The sequence below is a fragment of the Glycine max genome, chromosome 11, assembly GCF_000004515.6.
Source record: "Glycine max cultivar Williams 82 chromosome 11, Glycine_max_v4.0, whole genome shotgun sequence".
NCBI classification, from domain to species: Eukaryota; Viridiplantae; Streptophyta; class Magnoliopsida; order Fabales; family Fabaceae; genus Glycine; species Glycine max.
Genome location: NC_038247.2, coordinates 622,764 through 636,513, shown reverse-complemented (window position 1 = coordinate 636,513; position 13,750 = coordinate 622,764). Strand labels below are relative to the sequence as shown.

The 13,750-nt window shown below is 29.0% G+C and overlaps 1 protein-coding gene across 2 annotated transcripts; it reads right to left on the bottom strand.

The window, feature by feature from the left end:
• Positions 1-10,526: 10,526 nt before the first annotated feature.
• Positions 10,527-13,747, bottom strand: LOC100800068 (dehydrodolichyl diphosphate synthase complex subunit NUS1). Of its 2 annotated transcripts, XM_003537670.5 has the most exons (7): positions 13,539-13,745; positions 12,690-12,961; positions 12,541-12,602; positions 11,657-11,855; positions 11,482-11,578; positions 11,021-11,103; positions 10,527-10,751 (listed from the first exon to the last, which is right to left on the bottom strand). In XM_003537670.5, exons 1-7 carry the CDS (start codon positions 13,565-13,567, stop codon positions 10,744-10,746), a joined length of 750 nt encoding a protein of 249 aa, XP_003537718.1. In that variant the 5' UTR covers positions 13,568-13,745; the 3' UTR covers positions 10,527-10,743. The 2 variants fall into 2 exon arrangements, with proteins under 2 accessions (XP_003537718.1, XP_006590433.1); XM_006590370.4 differs by having other exon boundaries at positions 12,541-12,961; positions 13,539-13,747.
• Positions 13,748-13,750: the final 3 nt, after the last annotated feature.

Genomic DNA, 13,750 nt, shown 5'->3' with positions numbered 1-13,750 from the left:
ATTTCAAAAGAAAAATAGTTTGGTTTTATGAAATAGAAAAATAAATTGAAAGAGATAGGCAGATAGCAATGCATGTTACGAATTGCTTTGCCAGGTTGGAGTATTTTATAAAGAAAGCATGTGAAAGTTCAAATCACCAAATAATATTCATCATTCTTGCTTTTGTTAACTTTTTTAATGCTTTCAGATTATTTTGTTGTGTTATATATTTTAAGTGCAATCTCTCTCTTTTTAACAAGCAGTTTCATTTAAATACATTATATCCAAAAAAAATTAGTCACAAAAACAAGGCAAGAATTAATTGACGTTTTTTATTTTGTAATTTGTCATTGATGAACGCGATAATTTTATACTCAATCATCATTTTCCTTGAAACTTATTATTAATGAAAACGGCAATAAACATGTTATTATCCTAATAAGATGACCAAATTTTGAACTTAAAAAATAGCTGTTAAATTTTTTTAAAAAAAAATTCTCGTGGCTCGATAATCAGACTGTTGTACCAACCTGAGGAGAAATTCGAAGCATATAAAACACTTCACTCTTCGATGCAATGGATATTGTTAGAAAGTCATGATCATGTTTCTGAATATAATCCAAAGACAAAAGCACATGAAGGAGTTGCAGTTAATTAAAAAAACATTAACATTTTGTAAATATGTTTTACTACTTGTTATGGAGATCATATTGACTTCTTTGTTGGGATAATTTTGTCTTCTTTATAAACAAAAGATATTGACTTCTTTATTATTTTTTTTAATTTTCTCGTTATTTATTTATTTTTAATTTGACTCTTTCACTATCTTAATGGTATAATTTCAACTCATCTACCAAAGTTAATATCTTATATTTAACACAAATATTTATGTAATAAAAATGTAATTTCGATTCATCCATCATATGTGATAATAGTATAATAAAATTGGGAGATGAAATCGTGAACTTGAAAAAATTAAAAAGAATAAAAGTGTGTAATTAATTTTTTTAAAAAGTCTCGTAACATAGTAACAAGACTGTTATACTTGTTGTAATTTTCTGTGGGACAAAGCGGATATTGGCAAAAACAAGTCATTGGTTATTTGGTCAGTAGTTTGTTCTCCGAAAAAAGAAGGGGGTTTAGGCCTTTTTAATCTCAATGACTGGAACCTTGCGCTTCTTTCCCGTATTCTGTGGGACTTTAAAGATTCTCTATGGGTTCGGTGGGTTCACCATTACTATTTCAGAGGGAGCGATGTGTGGAATTACAATATTTCTTCATCAGATTCAGTTTTTATAAAGAAAATCATTCAAATAAGGGACTTTATTATCTCTAAAGAGCTAAGTACAGAAGAGGCCAAAAAGAAGATTCAATCTTGGAGCACCAATGAACAATTGCTTGTTGGCAAAGTCTATGAATACATTAGAGGTGACAAGCCTACTGTTAGTTGGTGTTCTGTTATATGGAACCCAGCAATCCCCTAAGATGTCTTTCATTTTGTGGCTTGCTAAAAGGAATCGGCTGCTTACTTTTGACAAAATTGCTTTTTTGAACAAGGGTTCTCTCTGCCCTTTATGTTCAAATGAGTCAAATGCTCATGTGTTCTTTTCTTGCAGGAAATCTCTCCAAGTTTTGGCTCACATTCGTTATTTGGCTCCTTTCCGCATGCGTTTCACTTCTTTACAACGCATTACTGACTCTTTAATTAGGGGCAGATCCACATCAGGTGTTCAAGGAAAATTACGTTGTCTGGCTATAGCAATTACAGTCTACTACATTTGGCTGCCTAGGAACAAGCTGATTTTTGAAAATTATCAATTTTCTGTAATAGAGGTTATTAGCAAGATTAAGTTTCTTATGTATAGACAAGCGCACCTGTTGCATTTGTTTTAGCATCTTGATATAGGTCTTCTTGTATTAGGGAGACTTTTAATTTTCTTTATCTCGAGGTATGTCCCATTTATTATTGTATCATTTTGGGTTTAATATAATTTACATTTTTTTTCCAAAAAAGACTGTTATACTTGCCCGAGGAAAAATCCAAACACAGAACACTTTACTCTTGGATGCAATGGATTATTGTTAGAAAGTCATGATCATGTTTTTGCACATAATCCAAAACAAAGAGAATCACACGAAGCAACTGCAGATTTTGGAGAAGAATACGTTGATTTCTCATATATGTTTTACTAATCTCTAACTCTACGATATCAAAAAAAAAAAAAGGAAAATGTCCATATCTTGCATCTGTTAGTGTCAATGTCTTAGTTTATAATTCCTAGCTCACCCCCTCTTTCTTGTTATCTTGGATGGCTTTTTTTTTTTTTTTGTTAACTTTCTTATCTTCTTTCACATATAGAAAACAATCGTAAAATAAAATAAAATAGTGGCAGAATTAATTATACTAATTGTCAATTTTTTATATTTATTATATTTAATATTGTTTTAAAATGAAAAAAATACCAATCTAACTATTAAATCATTTCATTTATTTTTAATAATACATTTCAAAATTCATATAAATTAGATATTTATTGGTAACTTAGCTAGTAGAGGACTCTTATTTATATTTTAAATAATATATAATATGTTATAGCAATGTAGATCATGCTCCAATTATATTCACAAAAATTATCAAACGATGCAAATATAACAACATTGACACCGAGAATTGATCATGTTCCAATTAAATAATACTAAAAACGCAATAAATGTTTAATATCAGCACAAAATAAATATTTATAAAACGTTAATAAAATATTGCATAAATCGTAAAAACTATTATACTAACATAATATTTTGTGAATCTGAAATTGTCACGAAAAAAATACAGATAATAATATTTCTACATTGTTCAAAAATATTTTATAAAATTATATAAAAACTATCAAAACTAAGTAAATAATAATAATAATAATAATAATAATAATAATAATAATAATAATAATAATAATAATAATGTAACATTAAAAAAAGATACAGTAGTATTTTCGCCTTCTAAAAAATTTGCCTCCTCTAAAAAGAAGTTGTTCATATTAGCTAAAAAATGTGCATTTGTGAGTATTGATTAAAAAACCAACGAATAAAAATTGTGGCAAAGTCAAATACATACGTAACAAACTCTAAAACTAATTACAATTTCAATTGTTGGTTTTTTAATTGATGGTTATTATTGTATTTTAACCTTTAAAGTATATCTTCTCACCTTAGAGAAGCCATATCCCTTTCTCTCAATTAGACATTCTTCATCTTTCTTCCTTCATTTGAAATTGCATTTTACTCTTAAATTACTTTTTAAAATCTTTATTTGCATATTTGATCTTTTTAATTTATTGACTCTTTCAATGTACCTTATTTTATCTTAAATAATAATCAATAGGTGGGATGAAGAGTGATGACAAGAAATTGAGGCCAGGCAGGAAAGAGATGGACAAGGTGGTGGTGAGGGAGAAGGAGTTTGGAAAAAAGATAAAAGATGAAAAAATGAGGAAGATGATACAAATTATATCATATATTCACATGTTATGTCCGTCAAACCCATGTTAAGGTTGACACAAATGCATTCGTATCAACTTGGGCTACACTAGTGTGTAAAATAGTTAGCATTGGCTTTAGCTAACACTGAGATATGCTACTTTGTGGCTAGTTACAAATGATCAAATTAAATTACTTAACCATATTAAATGTCAAGTGGTGTAGACTGGGTTGACACTATGGGAAATATTATTGTTTTTATCTTCTATAACTAACGCCAAAGTAATGTTGACATCAAATGTGTCAAAATTGACTTTTTAAATTATAAAAGAATATTTGCCTCAACATTGCATTGGTTCAACCGATATTATTAATGTTAGTGTCAAAGTCGATGCTATATTTTAGACGTTATTTTCGCATTTTGTTACATTGTTAACCCTTGTATAATCTACATGAACTCTGTAGATTTATTAGTCATCAATTTTTGTTCCTTGTTTTGAAAAACCTATAAAGCAGCTAATTCGCCTTCTGCTTTTATTAATAAAATTTTAAATATTTAATTAGAAAGAATGATGATTTTTTAAAAGGAAAAAATGATGATTTGCTAACGAAGTTGACTAAAGTATTAGATCAAATTAATAATATGGACAAAAAGCTGGACATTGAGTGGCTTTGTGGCATATGGACTAATTAAACGTAAGGATAGTTGAACTAATTGAGAAAATTTACATAAAATAAAAACCTTCAACATCAGCTCAAACGAATTGTGATTGCTGGGTTTATTATAAAATTAAAAAATGGTTGGATTTACTGTTGAAGAATAATGGGAACCACCTGCATTTGCTTTACGTAAATGGCGTAATGAACAAATTTAGGTTAGCTCGATTGAATTTGCCATTGTATCAACTTTTTATTGTATGATGAGAAACTGACTAGCAACCAACACACTTTCCTTATCTTGTGGCTGTGGCAAGCAAAACTGATTATGATTGTGCCATACTCAGATATTAGGTGCAACTTGACCCATCTTTTGAAAGAGATGTCAACTACGGAATATTTATTCAACATGCTTTTCACTTGTAAATATTAATTTTAATTTCAATGCATTGTAAGCGTTTTTTTATAAGTCGGTACATTTGTCATTATAATTTTTTGTATATAATATCAATTAATATTAGAAATTATATGATAAATATAAATTTAAGGTCATTATTATAAAAATAAACAAACTTAATATATGTCAATTTGTAAAGTATTTTTTTTTGTTTCGTCTATATTAAGCTTTAAAAGGTAATATGGGTCTTTCAATAAAATGGCTGAAGAAAAAAACACAAGAATCATATGTCCATTTTGTCTTCTTCTTTTTTCTGTTGTTTTCTCCGTTCTTTGAGGATTTTAAAAGTGACGAAACAAGAGTATCATGAGTTTAATTCTTCAAAAATCATTTTCTTGATCTCTCTTTTTGTTTTATATGAAAATTAATTATGTTATATTACCAAAGTAATTAAAATTTTAAATAAACAAGTCTATACATTATTCACACATCTCTCTAGCTACGTTTTAATTTGGCTTGATGTTGAAAATATTTTGAACTTGGTCATACTCCAATTGATGATCAAAAGTACACAACTACTAATATATAATATTGTTAAATTTTAAAAACAGAAAAATAAAATTAAGTAACGTTTCATCATAGTGTATATTATGAAATAAATTATATAAGAACAAAAAAATTGAAATAAATTATATTAATATAAAAGTCTTATTGTGTTTTCATAAAAATATCATTATATTATTAAAAATATAATTCAAGTTAAAAAGTATATCATTTTATATTTTTGAGGGATGAAGACCAAGGATTTTTTTTTTTTTTTTACAAAAAGACCAAAATCAAAACCTGCTAATTTTATAAAGGCTAAAAATATACTCAAGTGTATTTAAAAAATTAAGAATATATTATTATTTTTATCTCATATATTTTCATTATTTTCCTCTAGAGCTTATTAACATTCAAACAGCCCAAATCAACCACCTTTTGCTCTGCAGGCCCGAAGAACCGAGGGGTATAATTAAAGCGATATTAGCAGCCGAAATTGATTTAGGTTAAATTAGTTATTTAATTATTTAATTTGTTTTTAGATTTAATTTGGTGCATTGATTTTTTTAGATCTGATTCAATTTGATCCTTAAGTTTAAATTATAAGAAATCACAGCTTGTGATAATTTAAAATTGTCACTAAATGATTTTAAATCATTATAAAATATATATTTTTCAAAAAATTAAATCAATTTTAAATATTAGAGGACTAAATTAAAAGAATAACCAAATTGAATTACTTTTAAAAGTTAGAAAATTAAATTAAACAAAAAAAATAAAAAAAATCAAATAAAATCTAAATAATAAATTAAAAGAAAAAAAATTACTTTAACTTTCATTTTATTTTATAGGTACAAATATAACTACAACATGTGACAAAAATATCTATCTAACCTTACAGGGTGTAATTACAGCAGTAAAAAGAGGGAGTCTATGTTTATATTGAAAAAGTTATTTGTAGGCTATAGTCACACTCTTAATTATAGCCAAGAAGCTAATTAGGTCAGTTAAAATCTTCCCAAGAAATTAAATATCCCTTCCGTCCTTGGTGCCTGGTGGCGGCTTTGGATTTTTCTCTTTGACACTCGCGATTCCCTCCCCCCATCCCAAACACCACATATATAGTTTTTTTACTGAGACCACATAAATAGTTTACTTGCATGTTGTCTCCACCAACCTTTCTTTTCTTTTGCAACTGGTCCCAACTCCCAAGTGCTCAGATCGATAAATATTTCTGCCACATTTTCTAGATTTTAAAAGAAAAGTAAGAAATAACTTCGCTTTACCCAAAATACTCGATCGTATATTAATTTGTTTTCTTACCGCAATATATATAAGATCAACTTCTTCACTCAATCATCTTCTTAATTGCAATATATATAAGATCAACTTCTTCACTCAATCATCTTCTTACCTCACAGTCCTTATCATTTTATTGATTTTATATTTTTTATATTTAAAATTTGATATTATTGTATCACAGTGTATATATATATATATATCTTTTACCCCGTTTCTTTCTGTTGCTACCGATTTGACTATATATTATTTTATTGAGAATTTCTGTGAGTTTGGTCACGAAGACCCAAGGCAACAATTACACATATGATTCAAATTAAAGTTAATTAAATTTGTCAATAAATTAATGTATGATCAGTAAGAAACTATCAAGTGATCAAGCTATTGTTCTGTACTTGGAGATCTCAGCTCAGTGTACGTAATAAGAATGATTGAGTTACGTACTGAAAGAACATCCATCCATATCCATATAGCAGAGAGGTTAATCATAACAACTATAAGGTTTTCCCGATTCATTGTGTTACTGAAAAAGAGCGCCAAAAAATGAAAGACAGACGTAACTGAGTTGATAATTAAAATACAGCCTTGCTTGCTTACTCTTTTAAATATGCCTCATCAATTTTCTGATAAAAAGTGGGGCACAAAATTAATGATATACATGAAATTAAGAACTGCTAAAATAACTAAACATGCATGCATGTGAAGTGGTTTAAATAAAAGTTAAAACGCTACTATATATCACCAACGCACCAATATGAGTACAAAAAAATTATATATATCTGGAAACAACAACAGCCTGATATTTTGGATGAGTATTTTCTACCTGCGTGTCATTTTTTTACTAGTCTACCTGCATATCATTTATATATACCCAACAAGTCAGTTGTGCAAATTAAATATCATAAACACTAAGTACTACTCTTGATCAATAATTGATAGCCATTATATTAACAAAAAAATTAAAATGAGTATATATATTCACAAATAAATTTAATAAATGAAACTTTGTTAAACATTACTGTTGTTTGATAAAAGATTTTTATGCGATCATATTTTTATTTCGAGAAATTTTATTCATATAGAAGTGTTTATATGACGCTACCTTAATGTTGATATATAGGTTGAAGTCAATGAGAACTTAATTTCCAAAGATTTTCCTTAGTGGTTTAAGATACGGATAGAATTCTAAGATTGTTCATATATATACATTAGTAGCAGTTAAAAACTTCGGATATATAGAAACAAACGCAATCAGTTTAGATTTTTGTTTATGAAATTATGAGAAAAGGGGGGATCGTAACAAAGATAGATTACTGCAAATCATCGCATTGATTCGAACCCCACTCACTTTTCTTTTTTGAAAATTAAAGGTGGAGGGGACCAGTAATATCCATGATCGAATAATGCAATTAAATTAGTTGAATATTATGAACATCGCTCACGACAAATATATGCAGCTGAAATAGTAAAGAAATAAAAAGAATGGGATCATCAAACCTTCTGTTTGTGCATATATAACAGGTATATTGCTGAGAATTTAAAAAGCATAGATACGATGATGAAAGTGATCTATGCATGGAGATATTGTATCTGTACGTAAGTTTTATATGAGAAAATTACATATAAGTATGCAACAAAAAGTGAGAGAAGGAAAAAAAATATGATAAAATAATTGATGTAATGAAAAATAGGTTCAATTGTATCTTTAACTCTTATTTTTTTAATTTAAATTTTATCCTTAAATTTTTTAATTTGACACATTTTATTCTAAATTTTTAAGAAATTTATGAATTTTGTCCTAACCATTTTTTCATTAATAAGTACAAAAATTGAGGATAAAATTTGCTAAAAAACAAAAAGTTGAAAATAAAAAGTACAATTATATTAGTAGTAAAATGACAAAAAAATTTGGGGGTAGATACATTAAATTAATTTGTTGACAGTAAAATTGGTTAAAAAAATTAAAAATTAGAGTAAAAAGTGTAAGTAAGCCTAAAAATAATATTTTATAAATTAAATTATAATTTTGGTCCCTTATAACTTTAAGGCAGCAATTTTAGTCCCTTATTTTCAAATCAAGACATTTAATTCTCCTATTTTTTAAAATAAACAATTTCGATACTTTCTTTAGTTGATCATCCAAAATTAAATGTTGATTTTAATGTAACTGATGTTGAAGTGAAGTGAAACTTATGTAGACGATTAACATAACGTTTATGCGGAAAAAAATGATATAAAATAAAATTAAAAATATTTCTATATTAAATATTCTTTAATTTATAAATTTTGATCATTTGAAAAAAAAAACTCTGAAGTAATGATATATAGACAATAATATTAATATAATTAACTAAATTAAATAAATATATTAATAGTTTATCATCTTGTCTTTGAAGAATCAATTAATGAAATCATTAAAATTATTTATTCTAGAAAGATTAAATATTTTAATTTAAAAATAAAAAACTAAACTCACCTATAGGATGAGTAAAATTACAATTTAACGTGTTTTATAAAACATGTATTGATTGAAAGAAAACCTTAACCAGCGTTCAGCCAAAAATAACAATGAGTTGCTTTAGAAGTTTTAGATGGAAACTGAACAATTCTTAATTGAAGGTAGTTTAGACGTGTTTCCAACCACGTACTCTAAAGAGACCATGGAATGTCAGTTGTTGTGTTGTGCGGCTGTGCTCATAAAATAAAAAGACGTGAAACTCGCACTGCAAGCAGAGACGTGGGTCCCACACAGAGAAGACATACTGACATGGAACTTGGCAGCAATTCATATTTCATGGGACCTTCATAAATTACAAGGAGGCATGCCAGCAAGGGTTCTATGCAAAAATTAAAGCAGATTACCCATACAAAATAAACCCTAGTCCAATTTTAATAACTATACCAAAAGTTCTTAACAACTGATCTGCTCCTAACTATCCCATAACTACTCTCCACATTTCACTACATTTTTTTTAATTGAATAGTCTTTATTAGTTTTTTCAAATTGCCTGCAAAGTTAGCATTAAAGATTATTTATTTGAAATCCACCTTTTCTGCTAAGGTGATGTATGTTTTTTGGTAAATGGTAGCTATCATTAATTTGAAACTGCCAGATAGCTTCATTTTTTAGTAAAGATTGAAAAAAGAAAAGAGGCAATAACAAAAAAAAAAAGGGAGAAAATAACAAATATAATAAATAATGTGATGAGAAGGAAAAAAAAATGAGGGTTAAAAAAAGATGAAAAAAAGAATGTATGTCAGACATTTTTCTTGTTAAATTGGAATTTACTCATTCTCTTTTTAAGAAACCGTACATAACTATGCAATGACAATTGACACACATTACTTTTCCTTTCTCTATAATTATTTATAAAAGAGAAAAGAAAATATTACGTACTTTGAAAATTATTGGGGGATGAAACTTCTTATCAATTACTTCACAGAAGAAGCAGGATCCTCTGGATTACCATCTTATCGTACATAGCGCACATGACTTTTCAGCAAGAGTTGGGCCACTAAAACTCAAAGGACCTATATTGTGTTTGTGTGCAACAATTCTTGTGATTAGAATCTGTGCATAATTTTGGATTCAATTTTCAGTATCTCTAGCTTGCACGAGGGAGTTCTATTTTATCACTACTGTGAGAATCCTAATTTTGAGGATGTGGACTGATGATCACGAATTGAAAATTCAGGCGTCAGAGTACATTTTTCTGCAAACATGTTTAGATAGTTCACGTCGGCATACCAATTAGAACTGACATAAGACAATAAATAATAATAAGTTATTTCAAAAACAGCTGTATATTGTGACTTTAAAAAGTAGAAAACCAGTATTCATCAAAATTGAAACGACTTTAGTGAAATACACAAATAAAAAGAATTTAATATTAAATTTTTTAATTTTTCGATTGCTCATTGTATTTATTTTTCACTAAATTTTATTGTTTATCATCTTCTTTTATTCAAACATTAATTAAACTTTATAATTTTCATGTAATAAATATAAAAATAATTTTCACATCTCAAATTAGTTCCTTTTTTTTTTAACATTGCTTCAGACTCTGAACGGAAGATCATGCTAGACAAAACCTGGCTGCTGGCTTTGATATAACTGTGAGGAGGAATTTATCCGCCATGAGTCTCCCGAGGTGGTGGTATCAAATAAAAATCCAACTTTTAAATTACCAAATCTTTTTTAAATTAACAGTTGGTAAAACCAGGTCATGACTTGCAATTCTATCTCTCATGATGACTGACACATTTAAAGTAAGTAAAACCAGTAGTTAAGACTGAGTAAGTCCTTTTTTCCACAAAGATTTTAGCTAGATATGTTTCTATTCTTCACGCCTATGCTTTGTGCTTGCGCAGTTAACTACCTCCAAATTCCTTTTCTACGTACCTGTTAGCAATCCGAAAAAAAAAATGAATGAATGAAAACAAATTGAAATAATCTATACGAATTTTGCCCATCGCTCAATATATACTGTACTATTTGTTTTATTTCTTCTTCAGAGCTAGGATCCAGTTTTAGGCTAATCTGACATGCTTTAGCGAATTAATAGAGATGCAAATGCAATTAATAGTAAAAATAACTGTAGAAAATTTACCAATTTATTGAGGGTCAAACCATGGCAGACCAGTAAATGACTCGGTAAAGAGAATACTTACCATAATTTTGGTGCACTTTCGTGAAGTTGTTAATGACTTTCATTAAGGAACCATATCTCATGAAGTTCAATGATCCCATATGTCTGTAAAAGCCACAAATATCAGTCAGAATCTATTCAAAGGGAAGAAAAAAAAAACTGTACAAAATGGAACTTCTTACTAGGGGTGGTTTGTGAGTTTTTCTAAGATGTCTTTTTTAATTTATGTGAAAACTCTTGTTACTGCGAGAAATAAGAACTATGAATTTAAAACATTAAATCATATTTGAATGATCGGGATTAAGAAACAAATGTATATAGCTTTTATAAGTGATTATGTGAAAACTCTAATACAGAGCAGAAAGACCATGTAACAGAGCTACTGCTTTTTAGCTTCCATACATAAGCATAGTTTCACTCCATGTGAAATTTTATTGCTGCACTGTTCTAATCATAAATAATAGTTTCCTAGAAAGAACTTACATGATCTCTGTGTAACGAAGTCTCCATGCAGGAAAACCAAGATGGCTCCTCACAGGTCCATAAACCAATAAAAGGTCAGGCTCGGGGCCTTTGCTACCTGATAATAAAGATAAGTACTTTATTGTACAAGACAATCAAATATTAAACTATTAGTAGGTTTAGAAAGTAAACATACCAACAATTTGCAATGCTTTATTCATTTGAGGTTCTAACAAGATTTGAAGATCTAGTTCTCCACCCAAGTTATGTCGTTTCGAGTTTTCCACAAAAATCAAGTTAGCTGCTTTGGCCACTGCCTCCTTCCCATCCAGATAAGAAAGAAATTCTAAAGTCATGTGATCTGGAGCATGGAGTGTGACGACTTCACTAACTTCCTGCACTGATTTAATGCTAGATCAAATCAAACATGTGACATAACAGCAAAAGTTATTATTTAATATTTATGCTAGACAACAATGGCATCTGAATGAGCTATTTATGATCCATATTTTCTACTAATGCAGTTTTTGGATGCGAAGAGAAAATACAAAGAAAACAAATGAGAAGAATGATCATCTTTCCCTCCTTTTGTTTAGATGAGTAAGAAAAGGAAGAAAATATAAACAGTTTTCTTATTATTGGAAGAAAAAAAGAAAAAGAAGTGTGGTTCGGGTATAAAATCTGTTCTCTCCTTTTTCACCTAAATATAATATAGAAAGAAGCATGTATTTCATCTTCTTATCAATAATTTCTTAGATAATGCATCCACAAATAGTCAAATACTGTAGGTAAGCCCCATCGTTTACGAAATGTTTAAGGCAAGGACAATTGGAAATGAGATCAGATGTATTCAACAAATTTCATGCATAAAACCAATTTAATCTAGGACACATCATCTCCCAAAATCCAAATAAAGGATCAGTCAAAATAAAATGGGACAAAGGTGGCCATACCCAAACTGGTTAATATGGCAAATATACGAGACACACCAGTCACAGGAAGTTTTAAATCATAAACCAGGAAACAAATTTATTAATATTAAAGAAAGAAGCAATCTGCTGGGAAACAATTATATGGTACCTCAATGGATTTTGCATTCTTCAATTTTTGAAACATGGTTTCCTTAGACTTCTTCAATACTCCTAGGATGAAGAGTTCAAAGAAAATACTATTATATGGCCCGAGTAAAAGAAACTTTAACATCACTGATTCTTCAAACCTTTTCATACCATTCATGTCATAAAGGCACACATTCTTTACACCAATAGAGTCAAGCCACTGCGAAAGTTTAACAACTTTGGAAATCTGATAAGCTTCTTCACTTTCTATGACAATGGCAAGGTACCGAACCTTTCCCGAATGAAGAGACTTGTATTTCTTTAAAGAGATGAAATAGCTTTCAAACAAATTACCCACGACTGATATGAAATACCATGCGCTGACAATTATTTGCAGAAAGTACCATGGCAGCTGAAGCCCAAGATTTCCAACCTGTACAAGCCTTAAAACCCACAATGAATGAACTTTTAAATTTTAGGTTGAACGGAAAAGTATATTTTCAGTTGCATAGACTAATCGTTTAAGTTAAATCTCGATGTGTTCAACAATATATAGGTAATTTATTGATTTAAATTACCAGTTACACGCTTTTAGATATAGATTGCCAGTTTATTTAAGTGTCAAGATAGTTGTCTTTTTACTCTCGTCTTGGTCTAATTTTGAGTACACAGCACTTGGAGTCTTTGAAGTCAATCCCTATTAAAAAGTGTATATGACAGCATGATATTTGGAAGATATATAAATTCAAAGAATTAGCTGCAGAACATCACAGGGTCTCTAATTTTGGGCAAACAGGACTGGCTGCAAGTAAGGATATGAAAAACTGAAGGCAAACAGAACTGGCTGCAAGTAAGGATATGAAAAAACTGAAGACTTATCGTAACAATACATGAAAAAGAAAAAGAAAATCAAAGAACCAAACACGACTTAATGATTGTTGTAATCAAACTGGGAAACGCCATGGCACCAATGAATACAATCAAAGCCAATGATTTAAGAGAAGAGAATCAGAATCGCACCTAAAAGAGAACCAAAAACACAAAATCATTTAGTCTGCCACGCAACCAAGAGATTAGAGAGAAGAAAAATCACAAGAGATTAGAGAGAAGAAAAGATCAGTAAGACTCAGAAACTGTTGTCACTGAGAGAGGCTCAAATCAGACGTTCTGAGATGAAAGATAACCTGCAATGTATTTGCTCTGCCGCGCCGCACCTTACTTAAGAAAAAATA